Raw genomic sequence first — 15,420 nt, 5'->3', positions numbered from 1 at the left:
AACCCGCAGGAACGGAGGAGGAAAGGTCGACTCGCACGGCTGACTCCAAACCACAGACGCTGCTCCTTAAAAGCAGCAATAATTCAGCTGTTTGAGGTTGAGGAATGCCTCGCAGCGACTCGCGGCTGAGGTCAGGGCAACTACTGAGATTAGAAATCTAATAAGTCTCTTTCTTCTTCGGGGGGTAAAATTACCCCCCAGCTCCATTTTTCTGGCTCACTGACTGGGTAAAGCGTTTCACAAAGGGAGTCGACGACCCCTGACCGCGCTGAGCCGAGGAGTCGAAGTGAAGGAGAGAGAAAGTGTTTTACAGTGATACGACTATCCTGCGTTCTGTCACAGCCAGAAACTGAACGAGCTCGTGTGAAACTCGGTCAGGGTGCAGCCCGACCCCCCGCAGCCCCCCGCAGACTTCAGCCCATAGAAATAAAAGCTCTCGTTTCATACGCTGCCCACAGCTGTCCGGCTGTTTTGTGAGTCTGCTGGAAATGGGTTTGTTCCTGTCTTAATTTCAGCTGGAAGTAAACAGGCCGAGTGTGTGTGGCATCCTGTTTGTTTGTGGCTTCTCTTCCTTCACCTGCCCTCAGCTCCAGCACCGGCTGGGTTTCATTTCTCCGTTTAACTTTCTGCTTCCTTCCCTCTCTCCCGTCTTTTTATCCCCCTCCTCCTCTCCTGCATCCTTCACTCTATTTCTGTCCTCTGTGTTTTTTTCCACATTTAGTCCAGCTGTATTTTTTCCTTTCACCCTGATGCATCCATCCCTCCTCACGTCCCTCACTTCTCTCTCTTTGCCGTCCCCATTAGCTTATTTACCCAGATGACCTTGGGAAATATGTGCCCTGCTATCTGTTTTTGTGTTTAGTGGAGTTTTTCCAGAAAACGATGTTCGATCACACGGTCCGGGCCTGGCAGATGGACAGTGGGAGTCACGGAAACAAGCCCTGTGGTTTTAGCCATAAAAGTCCCGTGTAGTCCGCCTCTGAGCTCGAGGCTTAAAGGTTCTGTGGGAGACTCGTTTGAAATCAGGTGGTGCCGGCAGTGAGGCGTGCAGAGAGAGCTTCAAAGACAGACGGCTCAGTTTCTGGGTGCTCGCACGCTTGAGCGACTGGACCAGTTTATCAAAAGGTGCTGTTAAAGGAGACTTGGGTTTGGCCTGGCAATATAAAACATGGGCATAAACACCATGATGTCACCTGTTGGTTTGTGAAATCCAGTCCTGAAATCTTCAGATTAGCATCTGGTGTTTGAGCGAGACACAGACCTGACTGTGAAACTGATTTTGTGAAGTCCTGAGTGAAGAATCGGCCCCGTCTGAAACTCTGAATGACCAAAATTTACAAAGTGAACTTCATGATTTATTCACTTTGACCTGAAAGAAACAACCGAGCCCACAAACTCATCAGCGAAGTGTTTACAGAGGCCCCGGCAACAGACGCCTACGGGAAGGAAGCGTTTCTGCAACCACAGGAGGCACATCAGCTGTTCAGACCCAGCAACTACATCCATCCTTTTATTTTGACTGTTTTTCTCTGATGGAGAAACTGAGGGCTGTTAGTCACAAAGTAAACCTGCTTTGTCATCAGGAAAGCGTTAATCACACAGAGCTATGTGGATATAACAGGTTGGAAAGCATTATCACCACCTCAGTGCTCTCCATCGCTCACAAACCTGTAATAACATCTCACCTGGAAGACTGTCAGCTCCTCCAGTATGACCTCCTCTGTGACCCAGTTGTCTTTAATGACAGACACCGCCTTCACCACCTTCCCATCATCTGCAACATAAAAGAGGATTTTTGACCGACGTGTGGGAATCCTGCAGCAAAACACACGTTTTCATTTCAGCTTTGAAACCAAACTCTGCCCCAATAAAACATCTGCAAAGACGGTCTTATATTTATGCCGGCGTGATGAAACAGAAAGAATGCATCAGCCCCTCTTTAGAGAAACTGCAGCAGGAACAGCGAAAGTTTGACCCGTTATATCTTTCCCGAAGCAGAGCCAGGAGTTCTGTTTCACAACAGCCTCCCAGGAAAGCCCCTTCGGGAGATGACGCGTCTGAAAAACAAAGCTACACGACCAAAGCTCGTTCCCACGTTAGCACGGGACACAGCGGTAACCCTGGTAACAACGCTAAACAGGCACCTCGCGCACAATCTATGGCAGTTTGTTGTTACACGTGCCAGCTGTGACGGTGAAACCACACACTGCACTTAGGATGTAACACAGCAAAACCATATGGAACACAAACGCACACAAATCAACTGCTGAAGACGCAGACGGGCGCGCATTTGTACGTTTGCATGTTCAGGCATTCAAACACGCTCGCTCGCATCACGCCAGCATGCTCATAAAGCTCCGCTGTGGGAAACCGTGTGTGTTTGCAGCTGTTTGTGAGGCTACTGCATGCTGTGTGTGTGTCTGCAGACATGTCTGTCAAACAAGTGTGCCCTCATCACTGAGTAATGATGCGCTTCGATGCCTGTGGTCACCACGTTTAATTTCACAGTAAAAAATGTAATCTGGTAGCTTTGTGATTATACTGATCCCTGCATTTTTGTTTTCTTAGACTCTAAACACCGAGACCACAAATCAGCACAACCTGGAGATGAAACAAATCCAACAAGCTTCTATAAAATAATGTATGTGTTTCCCACTGGGTCCTTTATTTGCTTCAAACTGAACCAGAGTCAAACATAAACGAAGCACGACAGGCAGAGCGAGGACAGCCGCTAGTTTTTGTTTTTTTACTCATTTATTGTCACAAACATCCAGGACAGCAAAAAGTCAAATCTCAGTTTCAGAGAGAATCATGGATTTCTTAACCTTTACTAAAACAGATGGACTCGTTCTCAGAGGCACGTTTCTGTTAATCAGTGATGAAATAGCACTAACAAACTTTAAACTTCCACAGTTGCTTTGAAGCCTCACAGAGCAGCACAAAGGTGTTCGCTTTGAACTGAAACCAGCAGGTCACTTTTGACCTTTGGGGTTTATATTTAAGACCTCCATTAAGTCAGGTGAGGTCAGGGTTCATCGCTCCGGGAGACCCACATACATGAATCTGATCCCCTGCATACCAAACCCAGGCACAGACATCTCCACCTTTCATTTGTTATCATTCACCGTTTGAAACAAACATGCACAGATAAGGCGATAGGGAGAATGTGCAGGTGTCCGCGGCGTCATCGTGTCAGCCTCGGTGTTTATCAGAATACAGGAGCAGACGGATAAGAGTGCTGATAGTCCGTCCGAGTGATAGATGGTATGAACATAATAAAGCCATGCCACGAAGCTCCCGGTGCACAGCTTTTGTGCTGATGTTAATTCAGAGGATGTCTGGAGTGGTGACTTTTAAGCACTATGTGACCTTGGTGACCTCGCTCTGCCATCGTGGACGAGTTACGACGTTTCTTAAATGCTTCCATTCTCCAATAACACCACCTCCAGCTGATTGTGGAATATCTGCACACTGTCTCGTTGTAACAGTGGGGTCCTATCACAGTACAGTTTAAACCTTTTCTAAACCCATGCACTATTCATCCAATCACAGCAGGGTCTGTGAAAAGCTACAGGACAGAGCAGCTTAAAGTTACAGTGTTTGATTTAAACGAACTTAAGCATCTATCGGCGTATCTGTGAGCTGTTTGTTAAGATTTGCAACTCAGGATGAAAAAATTGTTTTGTGACCTGAAGCAGAGCAGAAAGTGCTGAATGACAGACCACGTCATGTTTTCTTGACAGCAGAAATGAAACACATCTGCACCATTTACTGCCCATTAGCAGACTGATGAGCTAAATCTGAACTTAACTGGACTGGATATAAAAGAAGCTTCTGTAAGCTTTCAGCGCACAGAGCTGCGTTCACTTTAATACATTTGAACAGATAAACTAGAAGCCACAATCCAAACGAGTACTCGGCCGCAGTGACCTGTAGACTTCTCAAAGCTGTATTTCAATCCTAAACGAAACGGTGTGATGCAGGCGTGTGATTAAAGAGTAGGATATTTTTAAAATGGGATATAACAAACCAATAAAAAAAGTCATCTGTCACTCAGAAAGCATGTAGAAATATTCCTCCTGGTGGTATTAGGTGAAAGATTAGAAGGAGCATTTATCAGGCAGGTGAATGTGGAGCTAACGGGGGGATGAGGTGGTGGAGAGGAATCCACTCAGCAGAGATGTATGGAGCAGTCGCAGCACCTCTGGCCCCCCGATCTGTCGCCAGCACTTAAATAACCGCTGCCATTAATCATGCGTGCACACACACACACACACACACACACACAAGCAAACGCACTTGTGTGCACATTAATGAACAAAGGCCCAACACACTCAGGAAATCATTCACCCCGTCACAATAAAAGCTCGCCATTTTTCACCGCCTTACAGATAATGAATGAAAACGTGTTTACACACAACAGGCGAGCCACAGTACGCCGCTCTAAAAGACGGTCCAATCACACGCTCGAGTTCAAACGCCCGCTCGCTCGGCCCCGCCTCAGCTGAACTTATTTTACCGACGGGTTTAAATCTCACAGCCGAGCGTCCAAAGTTTCACCGGGAACCAAATCTGAACGTTCTGCTGGTCTGTCAGTCGTGTCCCAACTAAGCTGATGTTTCCAGAGTCTGCAGATGTTCTGGCTCAAACACAGAGGAAGAATTATTCATGATTCATGGGTGTAAAAGTTACAAAATATTAAAAATTTTAAATCAGGGAAATGTGTTAAAGAAGGTTAAAAGAACACGTTAGAAACAGGACGTGTTAGAAATCCCTTCTGTGTTTCAAAGATTTCCAGCTATTCCTAAAATTCACATGTCACTATTAAACTGGAATTTAGTGCATCCATAAGAACACCACAACCTCCTTTGGTGAAGATTCAGCCAAAAAAAGACAACTCACAGCTCGATATTTGTCAATCCTGCCTCTTCTTTTATCGTTTTACTGTTTCAAAGTCAAAACGGTCTTTTCACCTTTTATCTCAACATTAAGTTTTGCTCTGTTCTCAGTGTAAAACCCACAAAACACCTTTTTGCGTTCCAGAGAAAACGTCACCAGTTTGCCTCCTTGTAACTCTGTAAACTTCTAAACTCTCTTTGCTTCATTTACACACTTTCCATCGCACTCTGAATCAGCTCAACTGATCTGTCTGGTAACAAACTGATGAGATTTCAGTCCCAGCTGCACACCGAGTCCGTTTTCCTCCACAGTCTCGATACTTTTCATTTTCTTCCCTCCCCTCTTCTCCTTCCCCTCGTCCTCCTCACCTGTGCCCAGGTGTAAGACGTCGTACGGTCCGTCCTCGGCGTCCACCCTGTCCACGACAACCTTCTTTAACGTGTAGGCCGAGTTGACGCGGGTTAAGATGGGCCGGCCGCCCAGAGGCAGGACGGGCTCCCACATCAGCTGATGCTGCCGCATGAAGCTCACCACCTCATCTGGGAAGTCCTTGGTGGATTTGTGGAGAGCATCGTAGGTCTCGCTGGGACACTGGAGGACCAGAGGGAGGAATACAGGAACAAACCATCAGCGGGGAAGACGAACGACTGAGTGAGGGAGCAGTGGACAACATAAGGTTCATGTTTGTCTGGTAAATGCAGCAGACAGAAAGAAACATGTAGTGAGAAGATTTTCTATTCAACGTTACTACACAGGTCGTGCTTTTTATCATTGTTTACATGGATTTAAAGAGTTTTTATTTCTAGAATAACAAAGTCAAAGATTTGGTTGAGCATTTTTTACCAAACAGAGTCACAATTCTGGAAGCTGAGCTTGTGCATCAGCTTGGACTTTAACCGAACTTTACCATTCAGTGTGGAGTAAGTATAACTTTACCTAGTCAGAGGGAGCATCCATCCATAATGATGGTCATTTATATCGGTTATATATCGGTTTGTATTTGTGCAGCTGGTGTATTTTTGTTTGTGCTCCAGTTCTGGTCGGTGCCTAACAGATATTTGAGCCTACACAGTTTACAGATGCTGGTTCCAGCTAATAAACGTGCTACAAAAATGGTACAGACCAGGCTTTAAAACATTTCACAAACTAGTAGGTGATTTCATGATGGCTACCTCCAGCAGTCTAGAGCCAACTCTGGTGGTTTGAAGAAAAAGTGAGGAGGCGAGGAAAGAAAAGGAATTACAGAAGGGATCGAAATGCTGAAGACAGGATTGTAAAAAGGAGAAAACACGAGTCGAGCACAGTGAAAAAGCTGAAGTCAACAAGACAGTGAGTCAGTGATCGGGGGATTAGAATCACAGCATCGCGCTGACGTTTTCATATTGCTATTAATCATATTAATCATCCTGCTACTTCAAACTTCTCCCCTGCAGCTCTGATGCGACTCACCTCTTCTGCAATCAGCCACATGATTCAGCACCACTCTGCAGAGCTCCGAGTCCCCCAGCAGGGAGAATGAAATAGCACCTGACACACACTAAAACCCCAGCACCTCCTGACAGGTTGAAGTTTCCCAGAGGACTTCACAGCTCAGGTGTTAAATCACCAGAGGTTTTCCTCTCGCAGCGCCATCAGCTTGTTTTCATTAGCGGTGTTGTGTGTGTTTGGAGTCTGATCTCACAGGAGAGTCTTAGTTATTCACACAAACATAAATACCGTCCTGTCGCCACTATATTAGCAGAGATTTATGGGCGACGAGGCTTTAAAAGGAGCAGCTTTTGAACATTAAAGTGACAGCCTGACCAAAACCTTACCCTGTGCTTAAAGGGCCGTTTCACCACAAATACTCGAGAGATGCTGAAGGTTATACTGCAGTGTTTTCAGACACAGTAATGTGAGGACAGTAATTTATTTATTTCACCATCTCAAGCCATTAATTTTACTTTAAACTGGCCTCAAATCAGTGCCTAAAAGAATAAAAATGTGACGTAAAAACCATCCAGACTGCAGACAGATGTTTGCTCTAAAGAACCAGGACTTTATAATAAAACTTTATTCTGTATAAGTTGGAGGATTCATGTGGGGATACCTGTATATTTACTGCACATTCATACACTCTACATTTTTGTAATAAGAGAACTGTGCAAAGATGTGACTCTTAGCTGTGTGCTGCTCTGCACTATGGACAGAGGCTGTCCAATGCTGGGAGCAGCCTGCTGAGGAGCTGTGAGGTGCAGCCCTTCTTCTTCTTCTGGCTGAAGATTTAAGACTGTCTGTGCATTTGGGGATGACTTTAAGGGTGGATCACATTCCTCCATGACGGGAGTTTATGATGGATAATAATGCAAACACATGAACTGCGTACATGTATGCAAAGATATGATTTACAGGTGCTGTGCAAACCTCCCAGCAGTGAAGCTGTCCTCTGTTTCGTATCTTTAATCCCATCTGTTAGCATACTTCAGCTTTATTTCAGGAAGCTGTTATGTGGCTGACACAAAACTAGACGACAGTGCAGGGAGGTTTGGGGATTTTTCTTTATTTTTACACTGCTTATATAACAAAGGATCGTGTTGTAGTATATTAAAATGTTTCATGCTACAGTGGTTTGTTTTGGGGGCTTTTGGTGCGGGAGTACTCACGGTGCCAGGTCTTGGGTAGGGGATGTGACCCTTGTACTCGACCCAGCGATAGTCGGGACCTTCTTTATGGGCAAATGGTCCGTTGAAAGCAGTTCGAATGGACGCCATGGAGAACACACACACTGCTGAACCACGAAATATGGAGCTGTGGAAGAAAAAGGAGGTGTTGGTGACGGATGTGACAGAAAGATGGAGTTTGGGAGGTTAGGGGAAGCGGAGGAAAGAAGAACCCCAAAACAGGCCAGGAAGGAAGGAAGAATAAAAGAGGAAGGAGAAAGAAGGAAGCAGGAAAGGAAGGACACGAGGGGAAAAAAGGTGGAGTGCTTTCATACATTGGTTACAAAAACACAACCAGCTGGGCCTCTTCACCTTTGACCCTGGACACCTCCCACATCTGACCTCTGCTCCTTTGCACCCCTGAGTGTGCACGTGCCAGCCTGGCAGTGGGCGTGCACATACAGGAAGAGGACGCCCTCCCTCTTCCCTTGAAAACTGTTTCCTTCAGTTTTCAAAGCCTAAATGTCAATAAAGTTCTCCTTGAATCAGAAGTTCGGTGATGAACATGTGCAGCGGCGAGCTCATGAGCACCACTGAGGACAGAGTGACACGGCCTGGCACCACATAATAATCACGTGACTTTTAAAGATCTTTAAAATCGTGCATTTTAAAAGGATTTCTTGAGAAACGTAAAAGTTTAAGCAGCTCGTGTTAAAGTGGTCTCTGAAATAAACCAGATACATGTAAGTGACTGCACGGCTGAACGCGCCCTCACCTGGACGTGCTGAAGACTCCATAGATGGTCGGGTTCTGAGGGTCCTTGGTCTCCAGGACAAAGACGTCCTCTAAGGAAACACAGAGGCTGCTTTTAAACTCAGAATCATGAACAATGTGCAGCAGTAAAACCGTGTTATTCATACTGAGGGAGGAAGACTGGAAGAAGTTTAGATTTGCCTCGTTAGCGTCACTTCACCTGTAAATCATTCACAGTTGCACAAATTTGTACCAATAAAGTTTTAATCAGTGGCTGATGTGACAGTTTGGATGAACCTTTGTAACCTCAGGCCTCCTAAAGACAAGACAGGACAGTGTGTGGAAGGAAAGGAGGAGACAAATATAACAGCGTCAGCGTTTTAAAGTTGGGACGATAAGGCGAGAGCACAGGCGAGGCGTACTGTACTAAGATTATTCAGGAGAGGTCACGTAAGAAAACATCCAGAGAGGAAGGAAAAGGAGGAGGAGGAGGAGTTTTTTACCAAGCTCATCAAACTGCGTGTCGACTCCAGACGGGCCGGGGACAGAACAGACCAGCCGGGCTTTGAGGAAGGTGGTCCAGCGGTTGATGAGACTCCTCCTCCCGCCGAGATCGTTCTGGATTGAGGAAGAGATGAGAGAGGGAAGGATGACGGTTAGATTTAAAGGAGCAGTACAGTGAGGGAGGAAGGGAAGGAAACATAAAAAGGAGACATCGTCTACAACCTTCGTCCGTCTCCACAGATCTGCATTTCTGTTCAGTTCAAGAACACAAACCTTAACTCCTTCATTTAAAGCTCTGAAACTAAAAAAGCTTTAGATGTATTTACTTGTTTTGGTGCTTTTTACTTAATAAATTTATTACCCAGATGTGTTTTAAATATGAAAACTGATTTTCTTTAGTTCTTATGGTAATAAACTGAATATCTGTGTCTCAGACGGGCTTAGCTTTTTAACTGTTTATATTTAACTGAGAAAACTAAAGATAAATCACACATGAAGCAAAACAGGCGTCAGAAAGCCTGTTAACAGTTATAACAGTGATGCGGGACAGCAGAACAGAGAACCCTGATCCCCGTCACGGATTCCTTAATCACGTCGAGGCTGCTCGTCGTTACCTTGCAGACTCGGGCCACGCGGCTGTACACCCTCTTGTCCCACTGCCCGGCCTCCACCGCCCTCTCCTTGAAGAAGAAGTAGACTTTATCATCGTCCGGGCTGCGCGTGTCAGGGATGGAGAAGGAGCCCACAAAATCTGGCTCTGAGAGGGAGACGGTACACATTTGACTCTGTGAGCTTCTCTCTGTTTCTATAGATTATTTGTAAATTACAGGTATAACAAGTGAAGGAGTAATAGAAGACTCATGGAGGAGGAGCTATCATCAGCTTAAACTGTCAGAAAACGTGTGTCTTTCGTTTCTTTTAATTTGTTTTTCTTTCTGCTACTGCATTTTGTTTTATGTCTTATGTACCTTATCCAAGCTTATTATTATCAATTTCAAAAATTAATTATTAACAATTTTCACAGTTTTCTTGTCTTGTGCTTTCTATCTACCACTCACTCCGATGGATGCATCGGAGAGCAGCTTGGTGTTAGTATTAAACTACACAACTAATAAGTCCAGGCTAGGTGTGTGTCTCACATACACACACACACATTCTCATTTTGATATCTTAGTGAGGACATCCCATTGACATGATGCATTCCGTAGCCCATAACCCTGACCATCAAAAATAACCCTAACAATAACCTAACTGTAAACCTGACACTAAAACCACACACACACACACACACACACACACACACACACACACACACACACACACACACACACACAATAAGCAAGTATACAAAATGAGAAAAAGAATGAAACAAAAAAAGAACCAAACAGGCTCAAAGCTCAGGAGTCCTAAAACCTTTAGAATAATTCATCGTCTCGGCTCTCAGAGCAGGGACATTAATGCTCATGTATGACAACCACAGACTAAGTAATGGTCTCCTGATTAGTTAAAAGTACCTTTAGTGAGAGCAGCTCCCCAGGATGATGGATGCAAAGCTGTATTCCCGACCAGGCAAAGTGGATGTCTGCACCCTTCAGAGGCCCTAAAAGCTGCTTTCTTTCATCCTTACTGATATCAGTGGTTGGGTTTGTCTAAGAAAATGTGAGCGGTGTGCACTCTGCATCCATTCTTTAAAAAGATTTGGTGGAACCGTGTGTCTACCTCTGGTTTCATACTAGGGTTTAAATCTATTGCCACACAGTTGTATTCAACGTTGAATTTTTGCACATAACTTTTTACTTCTGCAGGACTTATTGTGCACATGGTTCATATACGGTAGCAAACGTTTGTCCAGGGGACCATTAACCAGTAAGTGTTTCCATGTGTTGCAGAAGTTTATCTGGTGTGTCGAACGGAGAACAAAAGAAACGGAGCTTCTTACCGTTGAGCCAGTTGTGATCGTAGGCTTCAGTGCGGATGTAATGCTGGCTGCTGCCCTGGATGGATGTCCTGAAGATCGCAGCGTTGGCTCCCATGAAATCGACCGAGGTACCCGCGTACAGATCCCCGTCTAGGGAGAAAGAAAAGGAACGACTGCCTGAACAAGAACAATAAATTTGCGTGAAACATATTTTCCTACATTCAGGAGTTGACCAGTACACAGAGCGTCTGTTTTATAGCTCCGCCTTCGACTGAAGGCTCTGCATTCTCTGCAGGCCCAGAGCAGAACAGCAAATATCTGAAAACTGATTCATGAAAACATTCATCTGTAAGAAAACAATGAAGCAAAATATTTCTGACATCATTTCCTGAAAAAAATGTCTTAATAAGGTTTTAAAAAATCACTTAATTGGTCCTCAGTGTTTGTTTTGTGGTTTTAAGGAGCTGAATATTAACTGAAACACTGGCCGTCTCTCCCTGGGTACCTTCATGTGAAAAATGAAAACAGTCTGGTCCTCTTAATTGCACCTCCATAACTTCAGTGTTGACTCCTTGTTTTAACTACATGTTTACATGTAATTTAACCTCCCGCGGCACTCAGACACGTCCAGGTACAGCACATGCAGTCCGCTCAGCGTACACAGCTTTTACTCATTAAGCAGCTTTTTCTAATAAACAGCTCAGACCGTAAACATCCGAAAAACATGTGACGGCGTGCACAGATCCTCCAGCTCATGTAGGAAGGACACATTTAAGATCAGGATGTTGTCACTGCAAAGGCTCTACTAGTCTTACTAGAGTTTAGTGATTTTCATCAGTCACCAAATCAACACATTTTTCAACTCTATCAACTAAACAAACAGATTTAGAGCGTGTCTGATGTCCTTATCTTGATTTCTTAGGCTTGTCCAATGACTGAGGGCGCTCACATGAAGGTCTTTCACCTCACAACATGACTAAGCTGTTTAATAAGCATCACGTTGTGTTTATTGCTCAGTTATTTTAACATTAAAATTACTGAATTCCAAACAAACACTAACAACTCCCCACGCAGAGGCGCCTCGGCCAGGGCCTGATGGGTTTCTGTCCCTGTGTGCTGTCTTGCAGGTTCCTGGTAGGCGGAGTTAATCGGTGCAACTGAGAGCACCTGGCTGGTTTAATTGGCAATATAGTGACAATATATTTACAAACCAGGTTTGCAACGCTTTACTGAACCTTTTCTGCTTTCTTGCTATCATGCAAACACTTTTCTGGGGGCACAAAACCAGTAGGGGTCAGATTAGTAGCCAACCGACTCTGACTCCTGAGTCACAGCCTCCCCTAAACATTAGTTGTGCTGGAAAGACATCGTGCTTCCGTCGCTGGTAAACCCTCATTCCTCAGCTGTCAGCACAGACACAACCGTCAGTTATAAAAACTTATGGCTTCTTCTATGGAGCTCTCTCTTTGTCTAAGTGATCCAAATATGGCCGATGTGTTTTATGTCCTTTATGTCATGGGGGGCAGCGGCTGACGTCAGCGCGTGGAATAACTCATGCGGACCACACACGCCGCGGCTGAGCGGACACTCTGCAGCGAGGAGTCACACAGTGGTGGGATTGTACGCCGCAGAGCGCCGCTGTCACCAGAATGTGAACACGGCTTTTAGAGAATGACAGATGATGATTCAATATGGCCACTCTTTCAGGCCAGACCTTCGAGTGCGCGTGGGTGGACGGGACCTACCGGTCAGTCTAGCAGCGAAGGGCTCTTTGGGACTGAAGGGACATTTTCCTCTGCCTGACTCGACCGTGTGAGACAGCGTGAACAACGGCTCCTGCAGGAGAGAGGACAGAGGAGACCACACAAACACAGAATGATGGATAAACAGAAGGGCAAAGATGAAGCTGCCTTCACTTCACTTCATTACAGAACAGAAGCTCTTTAGAGAGGCTGACTGATTTTAGAGGACTGCCAACAATGATGATGATTAATATTAGTGTTTTAGAAGTCTGAATATGGTGGATGGATTAGGAAACAATGAGTCCTTCAACACAGGCGAGCAAACAGCCCTTCAGCAGGGCAGCATATTTCCAAACAGAAACCTATCAGTCAACAGTACTGCTCTGGTTCAGGCCTTTTGCTTCAAACACAGACTGTGTAGGAAAAAATCCACATTTTAGACCAAACTTATCTTTTAACCTGTTTTTTGAGGTTGAGGTGGCCACTGAACATAAAGCTATGGGCCCCCTAAAGTCCAATGGGGTCCCATGTGGGGCAGCCCACTCATGCAGGGAGGGTCCTACAGTTGGGACCATTGGACCACGCTCTACAGCAGGTGTGGGCCGAACTACTGGGGGCCCACTCAACCCCCCTTCCATGTTACTGAGGTTTAAAACATGCTCTGTGGTTTCATCCTCTCCGCAGCAGTAACCTTCCTTATTACAAATAACGGGCCAGCAAACATGCACATCTGGGCCCACTGTGGGTGCGTGTGGGTGAACTGTGGGTTTATGGGGGAAGGGAAACCCACATTTATCCCAAATGGGTGTGCAGCACTTTTACCCTTTGGGACACCTGTATGACTTTTCTATGGGCGTGGCCACTGTGGACTGCCCGGTGAAAACCTCCATAGGAGCCCAGTGGTGTAACAGAGGGCCCAAAAGTGCAACATTTCTGTGGCCCCACGTGGTTTTCTCTGTGAAAACCCACTGTGGATTATCTTGTGTGTTCCCTTTGGGATTTCTCTCGTCTCTTCTTTGTTGTTTTTATCACTTTGCAGTTCTTCTGTTTCCATTCATGATTGTTTTATAACTATTTTGTCCTTCATTTCCTCACACTGCCATCACATTGTGTCAGATAACGTTGGCTGAAGATAGCAGACCACAAGTATACAATGGTCCACTTGGGGGGGACTGGAGTACATGAGGCACATGTCTGCCAATTTTCTGTGACTATGCAGACTGTCAACAAGTCACTACAGTACAATGCACTAACTATTTCTTCAGTTTAATAGGAACCACTTGTTCCTGGTACAGTTCCAGCCTCAGAGGGCTGTAGCATGAGCCAAAACACTGAGGTTCATGTTTTGGTTTTCTCCTCCTTCTTTCTGTCACTTTAGTTCAGACACCACAAAAACACTGGTTATGTTTAGCTCGTGGTTTGGGGTAAAATAAGCTCATTTACAACATGCAAGCTAAAAACTGATCCACAGAGTTTAAATGTGACCCCAAAGTGTCCTTAGTGATGAGGTAGGAGCGAGACCCTGACTGGCTGTTGCTCCACCAGGTGTATCATAGCAGTGACACCAGTATGTTTCCAGTCAGCACATTAGACAACATGGCAGTGCTGGCTTTGTTTTTCAAGCAAAGAACTGGGTCCTCTGGCTTTCCTGGATCTGGCAGAGCCGAACATCTAACTGTGGAACTGAAAACGTCTGAATTTGACTTCACAGTTTCTACGTTTGGAAATAATCAGCGGCTTAAATAAAAACTTTGTTAAGCGACAGAGCAGATTTACTCTTTCACATATAAAACAACAGAAATATCCAATTTTTAAAGTCTTGAATGCCATTACAGCCAACCCTCTGCTCCACTTTAGCTTTGTGACTTCATATTTATTTGAACTAAATGAACGACTGAATGAACTGGTACCTCTGTGTTGTGTCCGAGGTGCAGGTAAGTGCACTGTGGATGGAAAGCGCCAGTACCACAAGCATAAACGTGGGTCTTATTGAAAGGCTGCAGCAGCCGCACAAAGTTGGCACATTCAGTCTGCAAAAAGACAAAAACAGGATCATGTCTAATGTAATTCTTCACTTATTCCAGTCGTTGTAACACTGATAACAAAAACTCCAGAGTAACTGATATTTATTACTGTACAGATAAACTGTGATTAGAGTATGTTTGTGTAATAAAACTAAATGCACACAAACTGTGCACATACTAAAATATGCTCAGTGTGTTACCTCCAGGCTTTTGCCAGCCAGCCTGCAGTGCTCCACATGCTCTCTGGCAGCCGGCCAGTAGATCTGAAAGAAACGAGCATCAATCAGCAACGCTGGCAACAAAGCAGCTCGAACGACTACGAATGTTACCGACTGATTTCCTGCCAGATCAAATAATCATTTGGGCTCCAGAGCTGTGGCTGCTTTCTGTGCCAGAGGAAGCGATTACAGTGAAATCTCTCCAGATCAGCATGTGCAGGCTGTTGGTGAACATGTGCAACTAAGATACAGCAACAATGAATCTTTGTGTCTTTACCTTCTGCGAGGGCTGATCCAAGCTGTCAGACTTCAGCAGGTAGATGTGGTCTTTCCCTCCGACCAGCAGCCAGCCTTTATCCTCGTCTAACAGCAGGGCCTGGTACCCACCGCTGACCCCCTCCTCCCAGAAGACAGCTGAACCGTTCCTCACATCTGACACAGACGGAGGAGAGAGGCTGTTCAATCAAACGCGCCTGTACCCAGCATCAGCTCTCACCAGCCATAAGTGTTTTTTTAATTTCACTGCCTTTAATTATAATGCACCATAATTCACACATCCTTCAACTGAAATGACAACAACAACACAGACGTCTGCAAAATGAGCTTCAAACGTCTCCTATTAAAATTTTGCAAGACAAAAATAATGCAGATCCTGCAAGATATCATCAAGAAGGCTGAGTTAATATGAAACGTGTGAGTGAGTAACAATAAGCCACATTAACA

At 45.1% G+C, this 15,420-nt stretch overlaps 1 protein-coding gene across 3 annotated transcripts in view; it reads right to left on the bottom strand.

The window, feature by feature from the left end:
- Positions 1-15,420, bottom strand: part of LOC309706825 (semaphorin-3D) — a 104,004-nt gene that overhangs the window by 8,849 nt on the left and 79,735 nt on the right. For all 3 annotated transcript variants that reach the window (XM_082533729.1, XM_082533728.1, XM_082533727.1), the window contains exons 3-13: positions 14,975-15,129; positions 14,680-14,742; positions 14,366-14,485; positions 12,459-12,549; positions 10,735-10,863; positions 9,410-9,552; positions 8,795-8,909; positions 8,314-8,383; positions 7,542-7,686; positions 5,268-5,490; positions 1,686-1,774 (exon numbers count right to left, since the gene is read on the bottom strand). In XM_082533729.1, coding sequence (XP_082389855.1) covers positions 1,686-1,774; positions 5,268-5,490; positions 7,542-7,686; positions 8,314-8,383; positions 8,795-8,909; positions 9,410-9,552; positions 10,735-10,863; positions 12,459-12,549; positions 14,366-14,485; positions 14,680-14,742; positions 14,975-15,129 — 1,343 coding nt within the window. The remainder of the gene's footprint in view (positions 1-1,685; positions 1,775-5,267; positions 5,491-7,541; positions 7,687-8,313; positions 8,384-8,794; positions 8,910-9,409; positions 9,553-10,734; positions 10,864-12,458; positions 12,550-14,365; positions 14,486-14,679; positions 14,743-14,974; positions 15,130-15,420) is intronic.

This window comes from Aulonocara stuartgranti (assembly GCF_965226115.1).
Source record: "Aulonocara stuartgranti genome assembly, chromosome: 5".
NCBI classification, from domain to species: Eukaryota; Metazoa; Chordata; class Actinopteri; order Cichliformes; family Cichlidae; genus Aulonocara; species Aulonocara stuartgranti.
Note: the sequence above shows the minus strand (reverse complement) of the source record. Positions and strands in the feature narration are given on the sequence as shown.